Source organism: Epinephelus fuscoguttatus, linkage group LG1, assembly GCF_011397635.1.
Source record: "Epinephelus fuscoguttatus linkage group LG1, E.fuscoguttatus.final_Chr_v1".
NCBI classification, from domain to species: Eukaryota; Metazoa; Chordata; class Actinopteri; order Perciformes; family Serranidae; genus Epinephelus; species Epinephelus fuscoguttatus.
This window is the reverse complement of record NC_064752.1, coordinates 26,292,162-26,305,042: the sequence shown is the minus strand read 5'-3', so window position 1 is coordinate 26,305,042 and position 12,881 is coordinate 26,292,162. Positions and strand designations below refer to the sequence as shown.

Here is a 12,881-nt window from a genome sequence, read left to right as displayed (position 1 = left end):
ATAAAGCATTTGGTCAACCAAAAAAACAAAATGATCTGTTTCCATTATTGTACCTAATAATAATAATTGTGAAATACCGTGAAGTCTACACTCGTAGAAGTAACCTCTCCTTATCACTTATGACCCACTAGAGGTGTGTGGCAGTTTATTTATCTGCAGAGACTCTGCCCTCTGCCTGTATTTTCTTACTTTGTGGTGTTCAGAATGTCCCTGGGCACTGCACACAGGTGAGTTCAGGACTTTATAAAAAAAAAACACCGTGACCAGAGGTCTCATTTATACACACACGCACAAAATGAGGCCTGAAAGAGGTGTACCCCACTTCCACGCAAAAGTTATGATGTATAAAAACAGACTTAATGGTAGAAACTTGACCAATGCTTACGAACATTTTGGACAACTGGCGACACAGATGGTGAGGTGGAAGCCTGATTGTAGAAACAGGTGAATATTTTTTGGCATTTAGCCGTACATACATTTTTAGTATGGATCCTACGCACTGTTTTATAAATGAGACCCCAGGTGCCAGAGCGTAAGAAGCACAAACCCAAGAGGAAGCCACAAAAAAAAATCAAGGACACACTGCAGAAGGAACGCAAATATAGTGAACAAAAGTGAAGACGGGGTTAGCTTTCACTTTCTCTGGCAATACTGTTACAAACTAACTGACAATTCCTGCATAGTACACCTTAAACCAGCTGAAGGAATGGTTATGTTGACAAAGAAGATTAATAAGATGTTTGTACTTTTAAATAATATAACCTTAAAAAAATCCTATATTTGTCAGGCTGTACTGATGAGATCACCAAAGATCAGCTTGTGTTCATCTACATTGCCCTGTGGCTAACACATGGCCCTGACCCCAACTCTGAAATAAATCTATATAGTGACTTAGAGGCATATGCAAAGAGGCCAATGTCTAACTGGCTGTGCATATTGAAAAAGTTTTATCCTCTCAAACATTTTGTCTGAATCCTGCTTAATATGTTCATTCTGTATCGAAGCAGGACTCAGTGGGTATCAGCTGATAAGTGATGCAAATGATCAAGATTCTTACAAAGTAATTTATTACACAAAACACTAAGTTTCCATTTGCGTTTTAACAAAATGAGTTTCCAGTCTCATATTGTGCACGTGGTCATAATGCACGTAGGATTGGTATCTGAAGCACACAAACAAATTCCGACTTCATGTGTGCATCCGTTTGTTGAAATAATTAAAGGAGAATGGGTCACAGTGTACAGGTACTTCACCCTAGTTGGCTGTGGAAACATTCCTCAGATCAGCAGGCAGGGCTTAAGCACTTAACTGTAGTTGGCAGGTACGACACAGCGGGTCCCCTGGCTGACCTCTCAGATTACATGTTGATAAAGGAGGTTTCATTATGGCAAATTTACTCATGTTAAAGTACAAAAAAGTATTTTCCATAACCTCAAAATTGAATACTGACAGAACCTGACTACTTTTGCTTAAGACAAAAAAAGTAAAAGCATTACACCTTTAGTAAAAACTGGGGAGAACAGTCTTTTGTGTGGGTGTGTTTGGGGGTGGGGGGTGGGGGGTAGGTTTGACCTAATGCTCCTTCTTCTTCTTTCCCCCTGTAGGAAGCAGTCCTCCTTACAGTAGGACACATTTACTGCTCTTCTTTCCCCGCCTGGCCTGTAGTGCAGCCCTGGTGGCCATCTCGAACACTTCCCTCACGCCATCCTTTGTTTTTGCAGAGCACTCCATGTATCCAAAGGCACCGATCCTGTTAGCCATGTCCCGTCCATCCTCTGGTTTCACAGGCTCCTGAAGAAAAGGTCAGAAGACGATTTAGGAAACAGGCATTCATCACAAGGAGACTGTTTAGTTGTTTGTTTAATTTTCTTTACCTGCTTCATTTTGGCAAGCTCCCTCCGGGTGTGCTCATCGTTACGCAGGTCCTTTTTATTTCCCACTAGTATAATGGGAACATTAGGGCAGAAGTGTTTCACCTCAGGAGTCCACTTCTCAGGGATGTTCTCTAAACAAGGGGACAAAAGAAGCCATTGTTAGAACACAGACACAGCTTCAGGGTGCATGTCAGAGAGATGAGGGTTAAATATGTTGCACAGGTTACAAATTTCCTAATGCCATAGTTGTCTTTTTAATGTATCTGTGTGTGCGTAATTGTGGTGTACACAGAGTGTCTACAGGAACCAGACACTTAAATTTAATGCTTTTTAGGCCATTTCAAGATCAAATTTTAACCAAATTTAAGACTGATTTCTGGACAAATCTTTTTCTTAATCAAGTATTGCAGGTAAGTGCCGTACCTATGGCAACGCTGTCACGTGGTCTGGATATCCCTGCCCATTTCTGTTACTAAACGAAAGACGAATGTCCCCAGACCCCGATTCCAAAGTAAGGGAGGCTGGTCACGCGAGACTAGTATATATGTGGTCCCTTTCAAAGGTAAGCTTTAAGTAGGAATATGGTTAGTACAGTGAGTTAGGTTAGTCTACATTTTGCCAACAGGTATTAAGTAAAAAGACAGGATTAGGTTTAGTTGCGGGTTTAAAGATTTGTAAAATCAGAAATGTGGACTTTCATACAAAAGAGCTTGACTCCTGCTGCTGTTATCATTAGTCATACTTCTACTGTTATTAAACACATATGATTATTGTCACATATGTACACTATCAGATATTAATATATACTGTCAACCTATTGTACCAAAATAGCCAGAATTATAATATTATTACTTTAATTAATGTTGTTGTAAGCTACTGTCATTACCGTCTGTCCTGCATCTCTCTCTGTCTCCCTTTCTGTCTCATTGTGTCATACGGATTACTGTTAATTTATCATCTTGATCTGTTCTGTACGACATCTATTGCACGTCTGTCGTCCTGGAAGAGGGATCCCTCCTCAGTTGCTCTTCCTGAGGCTTCTACCGTTTTTTCCCCTTTAAAGGGGATTTTTGGGGAGTTTTTCCTTATCCGCTGTGAGGGTCATAAGGAGGACACAGGGATGTTGTATGCTGTAAAGCCCTGTGAGGCAAACTGTGATTTGTGATATTGGGTTTTATAAATAAAATTGATTGATTGATTGATTGATTGACTCCTTTTGACAAAAAGAAATTTAAAAAGATGGCTAGATTAAAATTAGATTTAATGTTTGTGGAATTTACAACCTCACAAATACAAATTTAAGACTATTCAATGACTTTTACAGCTTATCATTTCTAAAATTGAATTTAAGACATCTTAAGACTTTTAAACAACACCCTTAGATGTACATAGGTGAGCAAAAGACTGGCATAATCACCACAGGAGTGTGCTAATATACTTCCCCATGTCCAATAAATTTGCATGTTTAACTTTTTGGTTTGCAGCTGGTTCTTAACATGACCTATTTAGAGCTTTTGTTCAATCTCAAACTGGTCTATCTACTGCTCTACTAAATGTCATAATACAACTTACAATACCAGTTCACAAACTACATAAGAACTGTGCTTTATTTCTACATCATATTTTCTCAAAACCTTTGCTGGCACTCAGATGAAATTTCTGTGTAAAAAAAGAAAAATGTACCACAAACACTAACATGTAGCGTGAGCTCTTTGTTTCAGCTTACCAAGACTGTCAGGGCTGTCGATGGAAAAGCACATGAGAATGACATCAGTGTCTGGATAGGAGAGTGGACGCAGTCTGTCATAGTCTTCTTGACCTGCTGTATCCCAGAGCGCTAACTCGACCTGCCAGAAGAGTTAACAAGACATCAGCCACATGAAGCCAAACCCTGTTCAGGGTCCTACAGACATTTGACATTATACAGACCTAATGAGTGCAAACCAATATCCTGAATTCAGAAATACTCTTGTATGACACTGCTACTGATTTGGTGCGCATAAAAAAAAAGAAAACATCCAATTTAAATTGACTCAGTAACTATTTTGCATGAAACTACTTTAAGGTATGCAGGAATTGTTGGTTATTGTTTGTAAACCGTATCGCCATCGAAAGTAAAAGCCAGCCCCAGATTCACTCTAGTCTTGGAATGAGCTCTGTCCACTTGGTGTTGTGTCTCGCTGTACTGCCTTTTTTCCAGTACTGTGTCTGTAATTTTTGTAGCTTCTTCTTAGATGTGTGCTGTTCCTTACTGCCGGGCACCTGACTGCTACTTTTTTATAAAGTCCTGACTCAGCCGCACCCACAGAAATGGAGGGCCGCTGGAAGGATCTGGTGCATGGGCCCTTCCCAAATCTGCTCTACTTCCATTAACACATGCACATGCGCTTTCTCTCTCATAGTTTAGATAAGTGAATTTCTCAGGTCATGGGGCTGGCCGCAGTTCTTTCACGGGTTTTTTTTTTTCTTTTTTTTTTTTTTTTGCAACTGTTGGGTACAAAACAAAACAAAAAAACATTCATGCCATTTTTAGAAGAGGGCGTTTTCATTATGAAACAGGTTTCATTTTCCTAAAGCAGCAATAAATACAACGATTGTTTGCTGTTTTAATTAAGTAATGGTGAATATTTTGGTTTAAAATAAAATGTGGTTACCATTGTTTTAGATATAGAAATTTTTCCCCTTTTCTTTCCCCACGGAGGGAAATTTTACATCTCTTAAATCACATGCATTATTGTGGAAATGTTACTAGAGAGTGGTGTAAATACCTTGGACACTATTAGACTACTTTTTCATAACACTGAGGATTTTTTTTTATGGTATTTCAAAGTACATATGGTAAGTTTCACAATCTTGAATTCAGGCACCAACTAAATAAAATATATATTAAGTAGAAGTGTTTTTAGACACACCTGAGAGAGCCAAACTGATTAATTTGTATGATTCAAACATGTTTTGTTTTTTTCAATAAAAAGGTCCAATGTATAGGATTTAGTGGCTTCCTGCAGTGAGTTTGCAGATTGCAACAAACTGAAACTTCTTCTGTGTGCCAATCATGTAGGAGAACTGCGATGGCTGATGCGAAAACAAGAATGTCCCTAAGTATAGCCAGTGTTTGGTTTGTCTACTCTGGGCTACTACAAAAAAACATGGCAGACTCTGTGGAAGAGGACCTGCTCTGTATGTAGATATAAACAGCTCATTCTAAGGTAATGAAAACATGATTCTTATTTTCAGCAGATTATAAACTAATGGAAACATAGTTATTAATATTATATTCCATTTAGGGCAGAGTGACATCCTATTTTTGACCAAATACTTTAATATCAATATTGCAACATGATTGAAGGGTTGACTACATAATTAGATGTTTGATAAATGATCATCAATAATGTGGATATAATGACTAAGTGGGTAAAGACAAATAATAGAACAGCTACAACAGTCTGGTAAGTTCAGAAAATTATATCAATTAACTGTAATAAAGCCTTTAAAACCAGGACAAGACAACACTTACAATATCCAAAATTTTAGATGATATTTTGATATTCTTATATCAGTATGGTATACACATACTGCCCAGCCCTTGTTCCATTTCTACCAGTATATCCCTCTAAACCCTACACACTGGACCTTTAACACCACACAGAGGGACCATATTATTTGACAGTTTAAGAACCTAACTTGAGCAAGAGCTGTTATTAAGACTAACACATGCTTTGTTAAATACTTAACAAGCTTTTCATCAATCCAAGCCCTCAAGACAAGTTAATTTTATTTGAATCAATCAACGCCTCACTTCAAATTGCATCACATCCTGTTGGATTGCTGGTGAGAGGGAGTGGAAAGTAAATACAACCAGCACCATAACCCTGTTGTTTTAAGTTACATAATGCTGATTCTAGTCTTAAATGTGAGAAGGGAAAAGTTCTTCGTACCTGTTTGCTATCGACTTCAATGTCAGCAACGTAGTTCTCAAACACAGTGGGCACATAGACCTCAGGAAACTGGTCCTTACTGAACACAATGAGCAGACAGGTCTTCCCACAGGCTCCATCTCCCACTATGACCAGCTTTTTCCTGATTGCTGCCATAGCTGCAGGCAGGGGACAGAAAACAGCAAAGGTTACAACACGAGAACACTTTATCTACAACAACAGGGACGTCCATTTTATTGCATTCAGGCATTATGCAACTTGTACCTCCACGCCTGTGAGGAGCGATGAGCAGCCACTAACCTTCAGTTGTGTTGACACATTGCCAAACCAGTCTGAAACCAACACCCCGGGCTAACTTTTTAACTTTCTGCGGCAGCATCAACATCACGGCTGTTTATGATGGTCCGTCAGTTCTACACTAAGTCTGACACAATGACGAACATGTGAACTGCATAAAAACTTTAGCGAACATGCCTCTTATGTTGATTTAAGGCTGAATTTTAAGTCAGACTAGCAGCGCTCTCCCATGATGATACATTTCCGCTACTGTGTTTCTGACCCACCCCGGGATAACTTGACAAATTATTTTACCTAAACGTTTGTCCCACATCTAGATTAGACCATTGGCTACATTTATGTCAAAGTCTTGATAGCTGGTACCATTGTGAGTCATTTTACTGTAGGCTGACCTAGATTTCACTTAGCAAGGAGGTTCTGTTTACAAAAGATTTGACGCTAGCTAGCGTTACTGTAGCTAACCAGCCAGCGTTAGCCGGATGTGGCTAATGCGCTAAGTTTACATCTTTCTAACATTATTCAAAGGTAGTACGGGACACATGTGCGACATTTATGTTATAATACATTTAATACCACCGTTTTTATTTTTTTTTTAAAACTATAACCGTTCAGCTGAACCTCGCTTTTTCCTTTGTACCGGTACGGCTAGCTAGCTAAACAGGCTTAGCTTAGCATAACGGAAGTCAAAGCGACTCTGGGTCCGTTAGCTAGGTGGCTAGCGTCGGCATCGGAGGAAAATATAGGTTAAAAAATATACATATAACCATATTACTGACAATAAAACATGCCAATGAGGTGCTGCAACTCAGCTTTACTTGTGAATATAACATGCTCACCCAGTGATTGGTTTAAAATCTATCCAGATGGTTTCCAAGTTGTGCTTTGTTGGCCTCCGTCGCTGCTCCCTGACTGCGCTGCTGCTGCTGGAGGATTAACAGGAGGGAAGTGAGGGGGTGGGGAGGGGATAACAATACACTATTGTACAAACATTTCAAAAATGATACTTTATATATGCAATAAATTATTATTATTATTGTACTCATTTTTTGGGTAATTGTTACTTTTATTATTGTGGTTATTATTATAAATGTTAATACTATTAGTCATGGTAGTAGCAGTAGTGGCTATGATTCATAGTTGTTCCATGATCCAGCACATGATGTTAAATAATGTTATGTGTTTTGTCTTACATGATTACAACCCCTGTCTGCAGAGCAATTGAAAAATGCAGTCCTGCAGTGGCCCCTATGCAGTGGTGGAAGGAAACATACAGCAGCACTGTACATAAACACAGTGTGTGTGTTACCTGCTTTGGGGCCCCAGGGCAAAAACTAGCTGTTCCTTGTTTCTTCTCTTCTCTTTGAACTGTGTACATTTTTCCTGGAACAAAGCTGGAGGCTACATACATGGCCCCTGGTTTCCTGTTTGGTAACTTATTGTTATTGAACACTAATTAATTTAGGAATATGCACCATGTAAGCACAAAAGGCTTTTTCACAGCAGGTATTTTCACTTTTCACAGTAGAAAAAGCTCTCACTCAGTTTAAGTGTCCCTGAAAGTCATCATAGTGTGACAGAAAAGTAGAATAAACTTTATTGTCCCTAGAGGGAAAGAAAGCCACCGTACATACCAGCAATCATTTTTATCATTTACACCAGTGCTGCTCCTACTGTGACAAGTCAAAATGTATCGTGTCAAAAAAGACGTGTATCAACAAAAACAATGACGGTTTTGAAAATAGATTTGGACACTGTAGTTTCAAAATGAAGTAATAAAGCAAGATCCAGTTTAATGCTCTTATCATGTTAGTGGATATTGTGCTTTAGCTTTTCCAAGTCCGAGCATGCAGGAGCCATTTTGGTTGACATTGCGCTGTAGTGGTGCAAAATATTTAACACATTTAACTGCAGCTAATAAAATGACCACAATCCAGCTGATGTGCAGTGAGCCTGGGGCTTGCAGGGCCCCCAAAAGTGTAGATCCCTGGGGGGTTTTGCCCACTTGCCCAGTTAGTGACTTGAGCATTTCCATTTTATGTTACCTCTTCTCCAATTTTTTGAGGGAAATCATAAACTGAGCTTTTAAAATATGTTGCATTGTTGTAGGTTACACTACCCAGCAATGTGTACAAAAGTTTAAATTAGCTCCACCTCAGGCACATTAAATGCTGTGTACACATTGACACATCTATAATTATAATCAAATCATATGATATATATGATAATATAACAGTCTGAAACATGCTGTTGCATCATAAGCACATTTACATTTATTACTTTAAGTTAGCTTTACTGACAAGACTTTACACTGTGGTGTTGCTTATTTACATAAAGTGGGAACTACTTTGTGTATGTGGGGACACACATTAATGTGGCACAGGCGCTGATCCTCTGTCAGTTGTTCAATTAGACACCTAACAGGGATAATATTCACCGCAGGTCAGAAACATCTGTGCTGTCATGAACCTGACAGAGATTGTAATGAGAAAAGTGTTATGATGATGCCCATCATTTAACTACGGACTGAAAAATTAATGAAATGTTTCAGACTAATAGGTTCAGACAGACATAGAGAGATAGTCAGTTCTCAGTGGGTGCAGCAGTGTATTTATAACTGCAGCTCTTACTCTAATCCTGATAAGAGGCTTTCTCAGCACTGCTCAGTTCCACCTCGTGGAAAACCAACTCAGGCGTGTTTCCATGAAAACAGTAATACTAATACCTCACATTCATCTGTATGTTCATGTGGCAAGTCTTTCATCAGTGAAAAAAAAGATGCACTATGAAAAAAAAGAGAGAGAAAACATTTCTGAGGTTTATTTCTCTGAAATCCACAGGCATGTATGATCCTCTTCTGAGAATAAAACCAGCAGTCTGTAAACAGATGTCCTTTAACAGCTAACAACAGCGATTGCACAAACAGCTTTTCATGTTAATGCTGGTAATGAATGTTGTAAGAAGATCTGTGATTAAAAAAAAAGGATTCTGCACATTAAAGAAATACAAAATACGCACTTAACCCTGTCATATCTTTTAAAAGAACTTGTCACCCACCTCTGGCCCTCCAGTTTGCATGTCATGTGTCAGCTGATAATATTGGTAACTACACGTCTCATCAGTGTATCAAGTGTGATTGGATCTGACTGTAATAAAACCCAGACATGCAGAGAGAAAAAGAGTCATTAGCTCCAAGCAGAATAATGATCAAAACACACTCTGTATCAGGATGGCAATAAAACAAACCAAAAAAAGGGGTGAAAAGTCATGTTTAAGAGTTTGTGCGATGGCTATAGTAGTGCCCAAAAGTGTCACATGACATCACGGTTGGTTCAGCCATGGTTCATCAGGTTCATTGATTTCATGACGAGTGAATAAACATTGCTTTGTTAAGCACTCTTTGCAAACCTCAGGTCCAGCAGAATGAGCTCCAATGCAAAGAAAACAGACAAAAACCCAAATTATTTCTGATGCTATCTCTTGCTTGGTTGTTCCAGTAGAGATAACCAACCCCTTACTGCAGTCGCTGCTCATTTCACTGATATATTATTGATAATTCTGGGCTGTCTTATGGAAAAAAACAATTGGGACCACCAGTCTGAAACATGCACAAACCTCTGTGACTTTCTTCTTACTGGTGGGGCAAGTAAAGACAAAAAAAAAAATCACACATTGGCATTGTAGAAATAAAATCAGTTTACAACAGCTGGGACAGACGTATGAAAATAATAAAATATATTATTCTGGAGAACAACAGCAGCACTGTAGTAAGACTGAGCTCATTCATGTCAGTGCTCTCCCTCTGGGCCTTTCACTGTTGCCCGGGGTGTCAAACTGTCCCAGATTCACAGTGTGTGGTCATGGAGTGTGACCCTGACCCACGTTCCTGTCTCTGTGTCCTGCACCAGAGGGACAGAGACCCTCATATGTGGAAAGGGTAGTCCTGCAGGAAGCGCAGCAGAGGCTTTGGGAGTGGCAGCTGGTCGGCACAGTTTGTGTGTCTGTTGATGGTGAGGCGCGTCAGGTGCTGCAGAGAGGGGAAGGCCTCTGGTTTGTGCAGGGGGTGCATCAGCTTCAGAGGCACTCCGCTGTCTTTAGCCGTGTGCTTGGCAGCGTCAGGCTTTGTTTGGTGGTGGATGTCATCAGACGACTGGCCCTGCGGCGTGTGGCCCGAGGCCGTGTAATGCTGTACGAGGCTGAGAACATCTGGGAAGGACTGCAGGTGAGGCAGGCCCGGGGAGATGGAGTCCAGCCAGAAAGAGCCCCTGCTGTACTCTATGCGTACACTGGTGGGTCCACAGCGGGTCTTAACTGACAGGGCCAGCATGTACTGAGGATGACTGCTGTCCCGCACCAGAAATGTGCCTTCAGACTTTTTTAGGAGAGCTTCCCGAGCTTCACTCGCTGAGATGGAGCCCCAGTACCAGCCTGGGATCAGACACATGGATTGGGTATCAGGTTTTATTTTTACACGAATGTAGTTTTGATGAATGTAGCCATACGAGTGGTGTTACTGGGGGTGGTGTTAGGTTTGATTCCTAAAATTTTCCCACAATATCAATTATGCAAAGCTATGTTCAGTGCACATATCACCCCTCCCCAAATGTCTACCATATCAGATTGCTGGTGTACCTGAGGTCTGTAGATACTGGAAGGTGGTGGTGATGCAGCGGAGGTCCTCTGCTGGGTCACAGGGTGGAGGAGCAGGATGAGGGTGGCATGAAGCTCCCCGATCCTCATGATGGAAAATGGTCACTGCCCGGGCAACCATTTCTGACTGACAGTAGTCCTGTTAACATACATGACCCACACAGTGTTGGGTTATGAACAAAAAAAAATTGTGCAAGCTTATATTGTATTATTTTACTCTGTTCAGTAAAGCAAGTCCTGAGCATTTTATATTGGAGATGTTAAATATATGTTTTGGTTGCCTTTGTCAAAAATGAGCTAAAAAGCACAAAACCAACCAATCACCAAGGTGGAAGATGTACTCAAGTATTTTTACTTGACTAAAAGTACCACAGTGAAGAAATACTCTATTAAAAGTCCTGCATTCAAATGTTAAAGTACTTTAAGTACAAAACTAATAGCACTCTTTATTCAGAATGTTCCATATTAAAATAATATACATTATATCACTGAACTATTCTGCTGATGCATTATTATGTACAATGCTGAAATGTGCAAGATGGTAAAAGTGATTTATTTTATTTTATTTTATTTTATTTACAAGATATTCTCTCTGGTAGCTCATGTATTTTACCAAGGGACAAAAAGGTCTTATCTTTATCTATAATAATACACTATAATTTATTTGTTGATCATATTTGGTGTTTTTAATTGGAATATGTAAAGTAACTAGTAACTAAAGTAATCAAGTAAATGCAGCGGGGTAAAAGGAATCATAGTAAAGTAGAAATATACAGTAGCAGAAACTGGAAATACTCAAGAAAAGTACAAGTACATCGAAACTGTACATTAGCGCAGTACTTAAATAAATGTAGCCTACTTAGTTACAAAACCAATAAACTAAAACAAAACAAATAAATCTGCTGGTAACAAACAACCCTAATCCACCAAAACACACACACAACACAGAATTAAAAATAACTTGGTCTATAAAAGCTGAAGGCTTACACTTCATTAGGCAGTTACATCATGTAGCCTATATGTGCACAATGCAACTCGTGCACAAAAACAGACTTTAAACATGCACAAATATGTCTGTCATTCGTTTAAAATAATCTTACCTCAAATCAAAGATAATCATAAGGATCCAGTCCAGTTTGATGAACAATTTAAAACACAGTCCAGTGAATAATCCAGCAGCCTCTCAGTAAATCATTAATAAATCAGTCTCAGATGATGGCGAAAAAAGAGAGGAATATTCCTTGTTATCATCTGTTGTAGGAAAAAAAATGAGAATAAATAAAATCCCTGTGTGTGCTGTCGGTGTTGAGCTGCAAATGAGAGTGTGAGGTGTGTGTGCTCTATATTCAGTGAAGTGCAGGACAGAAAACAGCTCAGTTCAGTTTGGACTGACGGCGGTTCCAGGAATCTGTTTCCAAGAAAGGTTTTGTGTTTCAGCGCCCGCAGTGACAGACAAGCGGCTGCCAGCAGCTCTATCAATGCACACATTGACAACACACACCACTTCCTGCAATCCTTTCAAAATAAGATGTTGTAATTTTGCTCAAGTGGCAATTCTGTGAAGTGCTTTTTATAACACAGGATGACAGTTTATTGGAAAAATGGAGCAGACAGACAAGCTCTTTCTGCTGTGAGTAATGACTCATTTAAAACTTTGTAAATGTGAATTATTCTTTGCTATAAATGAGGTCATGAGTCCAAACTCTCAATTGAAACCCAACCCACTGCAAAATTTTGTGTCTTGAGAAGTTATTTAGTTATTTGGAATTCACTGTTATATCTCGCTTTACATTATACCTTTGAAATAAACAAGAAATAATAAATAAATAAAAATAAACAAAAATTAAAATGCTGCAATTAAAAATAATAATAATAATAATAATACTAATTCTAAAAAAACTGGTGATAAGCTTGGCTACTGTCCAAAGAAGCAGGATAAAACATTTCTTAATAATGGGGTGAAAAAAAAATTAAAACAATGCTTGCTAAATTCACTTTTATTTTTCATTCGGGCCATGTCAATTGTAATTTCACGGTTATATGGTTTAGATGTACACACTCAGTTACACCTGAGTAAAACTAATGCAGTCAACCATGCTTTGAGCCTAACACACAGTCCCGCAAT

General features: G+C 39.1%; 2 protein-coding genes across 2 annotated transcripts; both read right to left on the bottom strand.

The window, feature by feature from the left end:
* Positions 1 to 1,044: 1,044 nt before the first annotated feature.
* LOC125895812 (transforming protein RhoA) lies at positions 1,045 to 7,060 on the bottom strand. The gene is made up of 5 exons (XM_049587943.1): positions 6,946 to 7,060; positions 5,813 to 5,970; positions 3,601 to 3,721; positions 1,875 to 2,005; positions 1,045 to 1,791 (listed from the first exon to the last, which is right to left on the bottom strand). The coding sequence occupies exons 2-5, from the start codon at positions 5,966 to 5,968 to the stop codon at positions 1,618 to 1,620; spliced, it is 582 nt and encodes a 193-aa protein (XP_049443900.1). The 5' UTR covers positions 5,969 to 5,970; positions 6,946 to 7,060; the 3' UTR covers positions 1,045 to 1,617.
* Positions 7,061 to 8,902: 1,842 nt separating this feature from the next.
* On the bottom strand, positions 8,903 to 12,168 carry LOC125895787 (cytokine-inducible SH2-containing protein-like). Its single transcript, XM_049587898.1, has 3 exons — positions 11,857 to 12,168; positions 10,739 to 10,895; positions 8,903 to 10,534 (listed from the first exon to the last, which is right to left on the bottom strand). The coding sequence occupies exons 2-3, from the start codon at positions 10,875 to 10,877 to the stop codon at positions 10,029 to 10,031; spliced, it is 645 nt and encodes a 214-aa protein (XP_049443855.1). The 5' UTR covers positions 10,878 to 10,895; positions 11,857 to 12,168; the 3' UTR covers positions 8,903 to 10,028.
* Between the last annotated feature and the right edge of the window lie 713 nt (positions 12,169 to 12,881).